The 14,294-nt window shown below is 39.7% G+C and overlaps 1 protein-coding gene across 1 annotated transcript in view; it reads left to right on the forward strand.

Annotated features, from left to right (window-relative positions):
- Positions 1–14,294, forward strand: part of LOC132977535 (lysyl oxidase homolog 2A-like) — a 29,501-nt gene that overhangs the window by 3,476 nt on the left and 11,731 nt on the right. Inside the window, exons 3-5 of the mRNA XM_061042166.1 lie at positions 2,627–2,802; positions 11,388–11,596; positions 14,070–14,286. Coding sequence (XP_060898149.1) covers positions 2,627–2,802; positions 11,388–11,596; positions 14,070–14,286 — 602 coding nt within the window. The remainder of the gene's footprint in view (positions 1–2,626; positions 2,803–11,387; positions 11,597–14,069; positions 14,287–14,294) is intronic.

Raw genomic sequence — 14,294 nt, forward strand, 5'->3', positions numbered from 1 at the left:
TTTCCCACCGGGAACATCGGCCACATCCAGGAGGCTGCTAAGTAATTAAATTAGCTACTTGCTTCCCATTGCAACAGCTCCAAGAATCCCATTTATGAAGTAATATGAACTTGAATATGTACAAAAAAAGCAATTAATAAGCAGTTTTATGTCTTCACTGCCTGTGCCATCACACAGCTGTTTGTACAGCTTGTTATCAATGCAGCTTAAAGATTTGGGAGCTTTAAGATACATATGTTTATAAAAGTGGACTACAAGACTCTTGTGTCTCATTGAATGATGAAAAATTGCTGTGACAGGCGGGGCAGGAAGTTTAAACTGAGTATTCAATGTGTTCTGAAATAGCATGCAGCCATTTATAACTAAAATTACCAACCGTTTAAAGGCTGATAAATAAAAAGCTTTTCCTTTTCCTGACAAGTAGATGTTTAACTTGTGGGAGGATCATAATGAAAGCAGAGTATGTTAAAGGCCAGATTAGCTGTGAGCATGTTCATGTTCTCATGCTGTTCTTGGAGACACATTTTCCATTCCCAATTATGATGACCTACACGCCAGTGAAAGAAACCACCAAATGTTTTTAATTGAAGACATCACTACCTTACTAGTAGGAGGACATCCTTTTTGGATGCACAGTGGTTTTTCCTGCAGGCATGTTAGAATCTGCTCCTCAGCTGCCTTTAAACAACTATGATTTGCAATTGTAAAAAGATTTGTGCAATGTGTAAAAAATACCAGAAAGCGGAATACAAGAGCAACAAACTAATATGCATATTATTTCAATGTTTGGAGGAACACTGTTGTGTCTAGTTTGTTTTCATTTTAAATTAAGTCTATGTGGTTGACTTCAAGGGAACATAAAAGCTCTATTTAACTGAATCATGGTTCCCTGTGGGCCCAAGTGTGGTGGAATTTCTGTAGTTATTTAGATTATTAATGTCAGTCACACCTGACAGAGTTCAGCTATTATTAGAACACCAAGCTTAGACAGTGACAACTGTTCTTCCTGATATTTGCAAGGATGTTTGGTAGACTTATTGTCTGCTCCAGTGTTATAGATGTCACAGTTTAGTCTAGGTGGGTCAATGTGACACGACCCTGATAATGATAATGTCTTTTAGGATATATGCGATGCCTTTCGAAAAGTTCTGCAGATGTTATTGAGGAAGACACGAGAACAGAAGTGTGATGTTGAATCATGTCTCCTCATGAGTATTCATCTGATGTATAAACTTTCATCAACGTAAGCCATCTGAGTCAACTGAGTCTTATTGTATGGAGTCAAGTCTTAATAATTTCCTCGACACTAAGTTGTCAAAAGTATCTTTCCCTTTCAAAACCACATGTTTAAAAACGATGCAAATGGTTTTATTTTAATCAATGGCATCCAAAAGTAGCGAAGCTTTAAACACTCTTGAGATCTTCAGTCATATTTTTAACTATAAGCTGACACAGGCGAAATAGAGAGCACTGTCTAAATTGCACAAAGACGTGTGCAGGAGACTTCTTTTTTTGTTGCCTTGGTATCGAAACCGGTTTTGATTTGATATCGTTTGATATTTGCTAGTATCTTTAAAGCTAATATTTGAGTTTGAATTCCCCTGATTTATTCACTGGCTTGTGAACATTCCCATGAGGCCTGCAAATGGTAGATATTACACAGCAATCCTGATGAATTCCAACTGGAACTGCTGAGTCATGGTTAAGAAAAACGTGAGACCATTAAGACCAAGCTGGTTCTTACTTGGATTCAGCTCCTGAAGTCTTGGGGTAATGATCTGTCTGCCAAGAGGAAACAACGTGACCAAATGACACGCAGTTACTTCCTTGGTATGATCAGGATGTTGTTCAGGAACGTGTTGAGACTGTCCCAATGATGAGCAGCCTGTTGGTTGTTACCATGGCGACAGGACTGCGGTTCCCCCCCCCACGGCTAAGTCGGGACAGACAGCTGGAACGCAGATGACAACATTACAACATTTATTTGGCTAAATTTTAGCTGTAACCAATGAGCCAGTTTAGGTTGGAGACCAAACACATCTCCATGTGAATACGTTTACCGTGTCTGTCAATGGACTTGAGTGGAAATGCTGAATTAGATTTCAAAAGAGGATTACACAAAACTTCCCACCGTCAACCAAGTTACATATTTCCGCATGATTATTTCCCTTATAAGGGAAAGTTCGGACTGAGACTTGGGCCCCTTATAGCTCAGTGTTAAAAGATTGGCTCTGCAAGTCCCAAGAATTTGATTTAATTGCCTGATAAATCAACATATTAGACCACAGTGAGAAAATCAGGGCATACATAAAAAAAAAGTAGATGTCCTGCCATCCAAAAAGTAGAAAACAACACAGATCTAGGGTTGAAACTACAGTATAGTGATTATTTAAATGGATGTTATTCTTTCTAGTTCAATTTGGTAAACAAGGTGATGCTCCTTTTATTAAAAAAGTAATCAGAAAAAACCCCAATATGGCCACATATAAACCTCATGCTAATCTCCTTCATCCACTCTGACTGAACTAAACAATGCAAAACAAACTCCTCACTGGATCTGCTTCAAAGACAATCTGCATCTCTGCGTATTGCCATTTTCACATAGCTTCGTCTCTTGCCATTTCAGGCCACATCTGGCTCGACAACGTGCATTGCACTGGTGGAGAGAAGAGCCTGGCTCAGTGTGAGTCTAACGGCTTTGGAGTGTCTGACTGCAAGCATTCAGAGGATGTCGGAGTGGTGTGCACGCAGAAGCGCATTCCTGGCTTCAAGTTCATTCGGAACCAGGCCAACAACGATGAGGTATGTAACGTTCTCATAAAGAAAGTCACTCTCAAATAAACCTGCACACCGTAAACTATGGACTATAGGCTTTTATACTTAAACTAATGTAAACACCCAGGGTGGGATCGCTTGATCACATAATTAATAACACTCCAGTAGCAACCACACCTGGTTCAAGTACACACGTGTAACTCAAACAGATGTTAGGAACAATAAAAGAGGAAGAAAGGATAGGCTTAGGATGAAGGAAGGAACTTATCGGGTGCAGACATTGCGAGGCTGAGCAGTTAAAAGTGTTTTCTTTAAATCCTTCCAATTTTCCAGACTGAGCCAGACAGATCAGAGGACTGAATGTAATGTCTGTCTGATTTTCTGTAATTATTAAGAGGAGCATTGTAAAATAAATCATAGAATCACGTTTTTGATTAAATCAATTACTTTCACACCCCTGCTCTAGATCTGGCTCTCGTAAATTAGATACAGATCAAGACTCAGCTGCAGCAGCCGTTTTTCAAATCTATCAATGAGTCTTTGTTAAAAGTTCTTAGTTGTTTCTAGCATGTTTCAAAGGAGGGGTTTGCTAAATCAGGTTGCTACAGCTAAGCCTATGAGGACTTTTTTTAAATTGATTGCTTGTAAACATTGTGGCACAGTCGATTCAAATCAGTTGCTAACCACGTCAACGGGTGGTTCCTGTAGCTTCATTAGCTGTAACATGCTACTACTGTAAAAGGACAGTTTCAGGGTGCTTAATTATATAGCAAACTTAGTTAAAGTTGTTTGAAATTCATTCACACAACCGTGTTAATCGGTCAGATAATGAATTACAGTGACCAGTTGTTTCGTAATTCAAGGTATATTGTGCGGTACATTATACAATACAATTTAAAATATGATTTCCCGTGTTTTAGGCAATTAAGCTAACTAATTAGCTAGAGAAAAAACAGTTTAAACTTGATATTCAAATAAGTGTCTTGTAACATTTTATCCCAATTGACTTATTAGTATGCCTGCAAACTGTCCTTGGTAATGTATAAACCTGTACATCAAGCCAGTGGAATAGTTATCCTATAACAGTACCCTCCAAAGTTTGCACTAATGACTTTACCAGGCTTCTATTAGTCTAACTCGGCCCACACTAGACCCCCACTCTGCCGCCGGGGAGATTTTGGAGATGACTCAGAGAGAGGGAAGACCATCCTGTCTGGCTGCAGAGAACGCCTTTGTACCGGATGGAAAGTCAGTGTGGGTTTGTGGACGTGACTGGAGAAAGGGAGGGAAGGGAGAACAGGGCTATTATTCAGGCTGTCAGAGAGCAAGATATTTAAACACGTTCCCATGAGGGGTTTCCCTATTAAAACCAGACAGACAAGAGATGAAGCAACATTTCTTTGGAAGCTAACAACACTGTGGATGTTTTAACACCATGACTGCATTCATACCAGAGTGCTTTGCTTGTTCATATTAGAAGGCTGGTGGGAGTTTAACTCTGTTACAAGAGCAGAGCCTATGTTTTTTTACTGGATTCAATTAAGACAACACACATCTGAAATCCATGTGAAGCCTGTCTTTCTCATGCCTTGATGTGTCAGGAAGAAAAAAGAAGATTGGAGAAGACAGGAGAAGTTTTAATCATGAACTACTGAACCCATATTCACAACTTTCTTTAGTTTACAGTCATGTCAGCAGCACCCTCTTGTTCCCTATTGGTCTTGTGTATTTAGTGTCTCGGGGGTGTTAAGTCCCCCACCCTGTAAATATTTCCACAGTCTGGTAAAAGCCATTTAAGTCGCAGGGGAGAGGAATGGTAAAGGTGCAGCTACACCTCTTTAACCATGCTTGAGCTGACGTCAGCAAGGGGCAGCACTGTTCCTTTAATCTGTTTACTCACAGCATGAATCGACATTTTGTATTCGCAATCTGGGAAGTTAACACCCTCTCTGAGTGAGCACTACTGTCCAAGTAAAGGTCAGTGCTAAAAATGTTGAGCAGCTGTTTGTTTTACTTAAATGAGAATCCTCTTAACGTGAACATGATTAAATGTATATGTTTGAAATATGACACGTTCAGCTCAACAGCACATTATATCTACTTTAGGCTGTTCTATAATCACTGATGTTCATGTTGATATATCCTGAATCCGAGTGACAGAATTTGGAGTGTCAGCTAGTTCTTCTTGTATCAATGAGTAGTAACTTTATATAAAGATGGACAATTCCATCTCCTCCCATTGTAAAAAAAAAAAAATGAAACTAAATATCCCTTGCGACACCATCCCTATCTTGCACTGGTGGCATCATTTGGCCTGTCAGAGTCTGCGCAGTAGTAATTGTCTGGTTGAGCCGCACTATTGACATCCTGCAGTTAAAACACACATTAACCTACAGATAAAACAGCAGAAATGCCTCAAGTTGATACAGTTGACAGCAGAAGGCATTCTTGAAGCAGACATTCATGGCTATGTAAAGTTGAATGGCTCTTGTGTTGTGTTTGTTACATTTTCTTTTGATGTTCCTCCTCTACTCTGCTAATCCAGAGCACAAAGCTGTAAACATGATGTAATTTTTTTTAAGCATTAAATAGCAAATTAATACTTATCTTCTGAAAAGAACTAACTTTAACGACAGACACCACGTATGAGAAATGTTTATTCAACGTGTATTTTAGTTTTATAGTTTCACCCATGTCCCATCTGTTAGGATGAGAGGGTGGAGGCGGAGCTTATGACCTATGACTGCATTCAGCCAGTAGGAGGAGCTCCAAATGTGTTTGGCTTCACTTTCGGGGAGCTTTCATCTCATCCATCTTTTTATACAATCTATGGTGTTGAGTACTTTTTCTATACTGTGAGGCAGGATAATTCTTAAGCTCACAAAGTTACAATTATTTTGTTTTTGTGAGGGAGACATCATGAGAATACTTTGCAGTATATGTGAATTTGAGAAGATAGAAGTTCAGCTTTGACCACAAATGATATGTCTACTGAAAGCACCAGTCTGTCATTAATAAAAAACATCTGCTTCTCCTGCCAAGAGGTGCAACTAAGGACATGAGCCCCAAATGTCATCAGGGCATCAGCTTCACAAAATGTAAAGAGACTTCTGCCGCAGTAATCCTGAGTGTCTTTTGCAGTCATTTCAAGCTCCTTTCAGAGCCGCCGTTTAGCTTCTGACCTCTTTAACCTTTGTCTTGTCTAAGCAAAAGCTGTCTGCTACTGACCCCTTCTCTGAAGATAAAAGCCATGCCTCTCAACATTTCAACCTCTGTCTCTGAGAGTTACGAGAACATTCATTCCATTACAACAGTCCTCTCTGAAATCTGTTATATTGGAAAAAATAATGGGAAGTTTTGCTTCTATATATCTTTTCTTGACTCTAACCAGTTTCTTTATTGTTCAGCCTGTGTGTGTTAGTGTCAGATGGAGGAGATTATAACAGATGCAGTCTGTGAGTCAGTAGTTCTGGGAGATTACATTCGACAGCAGAACCAAACCCTACGAAGCCAGGAAACTTTGTTTATCATCTGCTAGGGACTTTAATCCAACTCTGCCATGTCTCATTGGGATTCACGTGTTAATGGAATGCTGCATGTGCCATCAGTGCCCACAGGATGATATTTTCATACAACCCTTTAATTAGAAGATGCCTGAAGTTTTATTCTCTATATGTGAGATGTTTATGAGAGAGGGGGACGTGTTATTTAAGGATAGTTACATTTTTATTAGGAGTCATCCCAGGCCGTCTCACTCTGTGGGTTTTCCTAAAAAGCTGTCACGTAAATACATAGTCTCAGACGGAACTGTCACACAGGTAAGCATGAATCCCTCTTATTTGAAACCTTTTGTTTGACTTTTAAAATAAAGTTAATCAGCTTGCAGAAGCTCTTGAAGGTTTAAAGTGTAAATCCATCTCCTATAGAAGGAGGAAGTTGTGAAAAAGATTGAGCCCCTAAAAGCAGCTGCAAGTTGCCCAACACTTGGCGTGTCAACTTTCACCCAAACATTTAGATCCAGATTCAACACAAAGACGTCAGACGCCAGTTGTGATAACAGAATGCAGCAGTTAAAAGCCTTTCCATTCTTTACACTTCTACACAGGGCAAAGGTCGCACTTCTCCATTAGACGCAACAGTTTCTTCTTACAAGACGTCAGCTCTTCACATTCACTCCTGAACAACAAAAGGAAACCCGAGCCAAAGGTGGATTTTGCCTCCAACATGATGTATGTGTGAGGCTTGTGAGGAGGAGAGGGAGTGAGGGGAGAAAAGGTTGATGCGATCTGGAGGAGACAGATTCACCACATGTTCAACAGCTGGATCACACTGTGGCCTCAGATCTCCTTTTGGGTGCTGAGTGCCCAAAATCCAGACTTAAATCATACATAACTGAAATGTATGATTAACCATCTGCACATTGTTCTAACGGATGTGCATTAAACATGTGCTCTGGGACTTATGTTTCAGATATTACATAATAAGACCGTTTGAATTTAAGATTTACTTTGAAACAGTGTCTAAGAGAGAAATGTTACTTTAATGCAGTTGGCATCTGGTTTATTGGAGATGCATTAATTATAACCTGCAGTCCACAGTAAATTGTACAGTTATTTTATGTAAAGATAGATATAGGGATAGCTATAGGGGCTATGTGTATGAGTATGTCTCCCAGTTTGCCATCACAGTGACACAATGTCTTTAAATACCTGTGTTTGGATCAGTAGCTGTTCAGATTGAACTTATAAGATAACACCTTTTTGGTTAGATGGGGCTTAGCTACTTCTACTTCATGAAGCTTATTGTTGCTCTAACATTTTCTGTTCAGTGTTATATTGAAGGGATAATCGTTGACCAAGAATACAAATTATCTGTCATTACAATCTATTGAACTATTAATTCAAACACGTTAGGTCACTTTGAAGGCAGACCGATCTTTTGAAATAAGGCTACTACACATTTATTTATGAATTAAAAGTTAATTAAATTAGGGCACTGGTTGGCTTAGTTGGTGAACGGAGGCTGTAGCCCTCCAAGCAGGTTTGAGTCTGACCCATGGCTTCTTTCCCCGTATGTCATTCCCCACTCTGTCTCTGGTTTCCTACTCTCCACTGCCTGATCAAATAAAGGCATAGAAGCCCAAAAGTAAATCTTTAAAATTAAGTAAAAAAGTTATTATACTATAATAATAATTTTGCATTCTAAGTAATTTTTACATGCAGTATGGCTTTTTATAATACAGTCAGTTTTAGGTGTGTGTGCTTGTATGTTTGCACATCTGGTCTAGTCTAATGTCAATAAAGAGTCTTTACCTTTTCATTTCCATGATTGGTGCACTACGCTAGCTGATAGGTATTCCAGATGCAAAACACACAGATACACACACACACACACACCCGTTCTCAGTCACTTCAGGCAAACGTGGGGCCAGTGAGGCAGAGAGATTGGGGTGGAGCAGATGTGAAAGTCATTTCAAAGAGCCTCGCTGTTCTCCTGCTTTTCATCTAAACTGTGGAGTGATTATCATTCATACGAACATGTTGTGTAGGGTGGAGAAGGGGTAGGTGGGTGTGTGGGTGGGTTGGGGCACGTGCAGATAAACGTGCAGCACGACTGGGAGGCTGAATAAAGCAGAAGAAATGCACAGTAGTGGAAGCATTAGTCAGACACTGGCTAGACCACAGGCTCATGTTCACACAACTAATGAGTGAGAGGACCCAGTCTGAAAAACAAGTCTGATCTCCAGTTGGAAACAGTTCAGTAATGGTTACTTCACACACTGTGAAAAGAGCTAAATGGAGGAGGATTCCTATTTTTGTAGGTCACCACAAGTCTAAGAATGTGGGACTTTATTTACTTAATAATGACAACATTTATTTAAATAAATAAGTCATGAGTAGTGTGTTTAGTGTGGGTTAGGGTTTTCCTTAATTCATTATTTCCGACACAGCCAGTCATGCTGAAGTCATCCAACTTCACATTTTTCATGTGAAATATTGGCTTCCTAGGCTTTTTACAACATATAAAGAGAAATGTCTATGAGCTCATAGAAATGTCCAGGTAGCCTTAGCTTAGCTCAGCTCAGCTTGAACACAAAACCCCAAAAGAAAACAGCTAGCATGGCCACAAATGTTTACTTTATTTATTTTTCTTTTTTTTTTTTTTTTTACAAATAATACATGATGATAAAAGAACATCACACATGCTGGTTGAAGGATTGTGTCACCTTTGAATGACCCCAGCTACCTGTGTGTCCCTTCATAGTCTTTATGCTATGCTAATTAGAGGCATGTGGTTGCTTCATAATTACTATGCAAATATAGAAGTTAGATTAACAATCCTGTGATGTAGGCTAACTCTTGCCAAGAAGGCAAAGTATTTTTCTAAAATGTTTTTTTTCCCTCTCAGAACATGTAGTACTGTTTTTTTGTAACATCATGGGTTCATGTTCTTTAGGCTGTACAGTAACTTTCCATCATTTTTCCATAAATAGAGCTAAAAAAGTGACCAGTGTATAGAACTGGGCCCCTGCCAAGCAGGATTATGCTGAATGTATGTCTGGTGGTCTGGGTTTGTGGAGGGGGGAAATGTCTGGACTGATCCCAGCTGTGGATGTGTTAGTCCTCTTCCTTTAGCTCTCACACATTCAGACGGCGAGTTTCCTCCGTCTGAGCCAAGTGTAACACTGGTCAGACACATCTCTGTCCCCCATTTCAAACTCACCTCGTGCCCTTTTTCCTGTTTTTTTTTTTATTTTTTATGGTCACACCTGACTGCACTTTGATTTCTCACGTTTTTCTTTTGGATTCATATTTTTTATAAGTCTAGCCAACTATGTTATGATATTCAAGTTTTTCTAATTGTTTCTTTGAAGTTATGTGTCTAATTTACTTTGAGATCTGTATATTGATATTATCTATGTTATTTTCATCTCGTTTTTGTATTCAAGCAAAAAACAAAAACAAATGACCAAGATTGTTGAGGTTATAAGTTGAGAACACGAGATCCCTGATCACGATCACGTCTCCTCACCCTCGCCTCCTGCCAAGCACAGACGGAAAACACTCTGTCATGCTATGGCCTGCAGGAATCTGTTCATGAAAGAGTGGTTTTTACCCGCTCTAACCGCTGCGGTCAGTAGGAGGACGGGGGTCACTGTAGAAACAGTCTGACTTAGTCTTGGCTCCGCCTGTGCAGCAAACTTTGGGGTATAGAAACCCTGAAGCCTTGAACATTCCCTCAGGCTGACGCCACCTCAGGAAACCACCCTGTGGGCGAACGTTTAATATTTCTGCCTGGATGTCCTTTTTTTTTTTTTTTTTTTAAGCTGGCTGTGTCAGCAGTTACATACCACGGAGAAGCTTAGAGTTTTGGCTCTTTTTGGCACCCATGGTGCAGCCTCACACCCAGCCAGGAACAAACTATATAAGCTCGGGAGGGAAATAAACAATGGCAGGGTTATGAGGTAGTTGTTTTCCCATAAAGCCATGGGGGTCATAGGTTACCATTCCTTATTGATTTAGGAGTCTTCAAGACACGTGATATCCTAAAAACTGTGGCTTGTCACCCCCGGTCTTGCCAACAGCCCTTTATAGTAGACTGTGGACCACCCACAAACACTCACCTGACCGCTGTCACCAGCTTCTGTCTGAAATATCTTCTTTCACGATCAGAATTTCAGCGACAACATTTTCTCTTTCTAAATTCTAAAATAAGTGCAAGTCTTCCAAATCTTCCAAGTTATCCCAGCTCCTCTCTGACATATTCAGTCTTGATATCTTCTAAACATCCGTGTTGGAAAAATAGTAACAAATCTCTTTTTGTGCTTTAGGGGCTCACTTCAGCTTTTCAGTGTACTTATAAATAAAACTAAAATACATTGACATGTTTCACAACATATAAGCACAATATTTGGTAACTTTTCACAAGGAAAAGCCAGAAGCAACAAAAATGGTGGAAAAATTCTAGACATTCATGCAAGCCTTCAAACGTTCAGCAGATAGGATCTGCAGATTATTTCACTTTTCTTTATGCACATGTGCAAACTGTACAACCCCTTTAAGACGAAACTTGTTAGCATTCCTTCACAACACAAACCTCATTTATGACTCATAGGCTGTACTTTATTTACAATAAATCAAGTGGAACAGTCAACGCCAAGTGCAAAGAAAACTACATCCTGTCAGTGACATTCCTGTCTTTTAGACAGATCGTTCTTCATTTGAGAGCATGTTTACTGATTATATAACAATGTTTGTAAAGCAGTGCCTTTCTGTCAGTGTGGTTTATGGAAAGTTGAGCCTATCTCTGCACGTTCATGGAAACATGATTTAGAGGGAAATGAATGAATCACCAAATGTATTATAACTCATCCTGCAGCTGTGTCCCACTAAATAGAAACTCAGCTGTAGAAAGGGATTTGGCCAATGGATGACTGATGCGTTTCCTGATTCTGTGAATAAAAATAAAAGTACCTCTAAAAAATTGAATTCAACTCTAATGTTTTGAAGTCTTTGTGCACTGCACGTATCTCCAGATATTCTAAAGGTTTCTTTCTGTACATGATCTTTAAAGCTGAATGATGAAATATTTTCTCTGCTGTGCTTTCTCAGGGCCTGACGGTGCAGGTGGAGGATGTGAGGATCAGGGCCACTTACTCCCACAGGAAAAGGATTCCCATCACGGACGGCTTCTTGGAGGTGAAAGACGGAGGCAAGTGGAGACAGATCTGTAACGAGGGCTGGACGGAGATGAACAGCAGGGTCATCTGTGGCATGCACGGCTTCCCCGTGGAGAAACGCTTGAACACCCGACCCTACCAGTGAGTAATGGTAACAGCAACAGTAAGGTTTAAATGTGGCCTATTAGATATAATGAAATTCTACACGAGTTAAACTTTTACATACAAATTAGCTTTTGGTTGAGTAAATTACAGTTTAGGTAATAGGAAAATAGTAGTGCTACATAAACAATGAATCATTTCAAGTTTTGACCTGTTAACAACATAGTCCACAGAGTCCTCTATTACACCTTTGTGTAAAGATGTCATTCGTTTTATGGTACATTTTTTAGCTGTTGCTTTTTTGTTTGAGTCTGTTTGGGAATGTTTTGTCGAAAACAAACTGACACTGGTCATCACTCAACCCTCCATCCACTCTGCACACTGAGATTAAACAGACGTGAGCTGGAGATTCTTGTCAAGCAGCCAAACACAGCCAGAGGAAGTTTTAGAGGGTGAAAGATGGCTCTTTCTGGGAAACGACTGAGTGCAGAACGCTGTGAAACAGTGGCTTTTTTGGCTTCATCTGATTGTTTCCCTCTGAGCACCAGTGTTAACACGCTGTCCTTCTTAAATGTCATAACTATGTAGCCTCAGACAAAGCCAACTGTTTCCTAGAACACTATATGTTTAATCTGCTCACATGGGCGGTGAAGTCTAAAAAAAAACAGACTCTGACTGCACATTAGATCAACCATGCAGAAAAAGCTCCTGTCCTTGTAACAGCAGAAAGACAAAGACATGTTCCTTTTTTAAACGGCTGAGTCTGAAATATAAACTCAATTCATTTCTAGAAAGAAATGTGGCTACCTGGCGTACAAAAAGAACATCCCTTGGTTGTAGATATGCAACTTAGTTATTTTTTAATCAATATTTAACAATGAATTAATTGTTTAGTTTTTAATATGTCAAAAATGGGGGGATGCTCATCATAATTTGTAAAGCCAAAGGAACCTCCTCAAACCTCCTAAATCCAAATGTGCTTCTTTGACTATCATAAATGACATAGAAACTCTTTATATCTGAGAATCTTCAACCAGAATCTTGTTTTAAATTTTTATGCTTGAAAAATGGTTCAAGAAATTGTTCATCAATTTTCAGCTAATCGATTAATTGGAGCTCTGCTGGTTCAGAGAGGTATACTCAATTAATCAGTTTATTTTAGTTCATTAGGGTAAGGGTCCAGTCCTTTTTTTATCTTCTGGAGCCGCTAACCATCCACAGTCAAAGTCAACCAGAGAGCCATCAGAATTTAGCTGCAAACATTTTAACAACAGGGTAATCATGCAGGATGTGGCTGCACAATCATCTTTAATGTTTTGGGCTTTTCGCAGGATGAAAATGAAGACTAAGAAGCTGACTTTGATTAAAATGTTCCTGCTTTTATAGCTATGGGAGACATGAGCTCATCTGAATCAGTGCAAATAATACATGTGGTAGCATTTGAACAAAGGGAAGTATCAGATGCATTGCACCAGCAGAGAATACTTTTTTGTTGTTTTTTGTTTTTCTCATTTGAAAGCATGTGATGTTGCTATGGTCCTACATGGTTTATTGTTTTACCCCAGAGAAAGATCTTATTGAATCTCTAATCTGCAGATCAATCTTTTTACTTAACTACTAACAACAGTCCAACTAAATTAAAAATTCTTAATCAGACACATCATCTCAATTTCACCCACACAAACTTGTTCATGTTTTCAAAACATCTCAGAGCTACATTCTGTTTTCAGCATCTGGATAAGCTGCATGAAGGGCTATAAATGAAGCTTATGCTGGTTTCATTTCATGGTCTGCTTCTTCTGAGGCCCTGACCAGCTTCAAGACCCACTGTTATTGGGGTCTTCAATGACCCCGAGTTGATGACTTCCATTCAAGTATGGAGGTCACAGGGATGTTAAGGTATTCTCACAACAATTACCCCCATTGTGCTTCACAGAATAGGATGGACATTGTTCCTCACACTTTATGGCAAAACGTCTCTCTTCCAATAAAACAGCTGCTTCATTTTTAGGTGCAGTGTGAGAAAGAATGGTCAAATATTTGATGTGCTCTTTCTTTCACATTGAAGAAACAATATCGCAGGCTGACGCACTGACATGCTGTAAACCATTGCGTTTAGATTTTTTACATTGTCTTTCTTTGCCATTGTGCAGAGTGCTCTTCAAACTGTCTCGACATCTGGATTGTAAAAGTGCAATGAAACTTAAGTGTTAGATACCAAAGTCTTCCACCTGTACTTGAACACACCAAAGGGAACATTTCAAAATAACATATGCTGCTGAAACTCCATGCCACAAAGACATAACATAAGGTAATAGAGAAGGATCAAGATGATTCATGTCCACTGTGTTGGATTTTCTCTCTTACGCAAGTTTCCAGTCAGCAGGTTTTGGCTTGAACATACACATATACAAATTTCTTGTCGTTCATTAACCCTTTCAACATGCTATGTATTACGGTGTGACAGTGACAAGCTAAAAGTGAAACCTGTATTTGTATTCTTCCTTCTCAGATTGCTGGCCAAGCGTCGTAAGAAGAACTACTGGGGTTTCTCTGTGAACTGCACGGGCAACGAGGCCGACCTCTCTGATTGTAAGCTTGGCCCGGAGATAGAGCTGAAGGGCAACCTCACCTGTGAGCACGGCATGCCTGTAGTGGTCAGCTGTGTGCCCGGACGTGCCTTTGCTCCCAGCGTCAGCGCCGGCTTCAGCAAGGCCTACAGGGTGGAGGTGGGTTA

The sequence above is a fragment of the Labrus mixtus genome, chromosome 7, assembly GCF_963584025.1.
Source record: "Labrus mixtus chromosome 7, fLabMix1.1, whole genome shotgun sequence".
In the NCBI taxonomy this organism is placed as follows: Eukaryota; Metazoa; Chordata; class Actinopteri; order Labriformes; family Labridae; genus Labrus; species Labrus mixtus.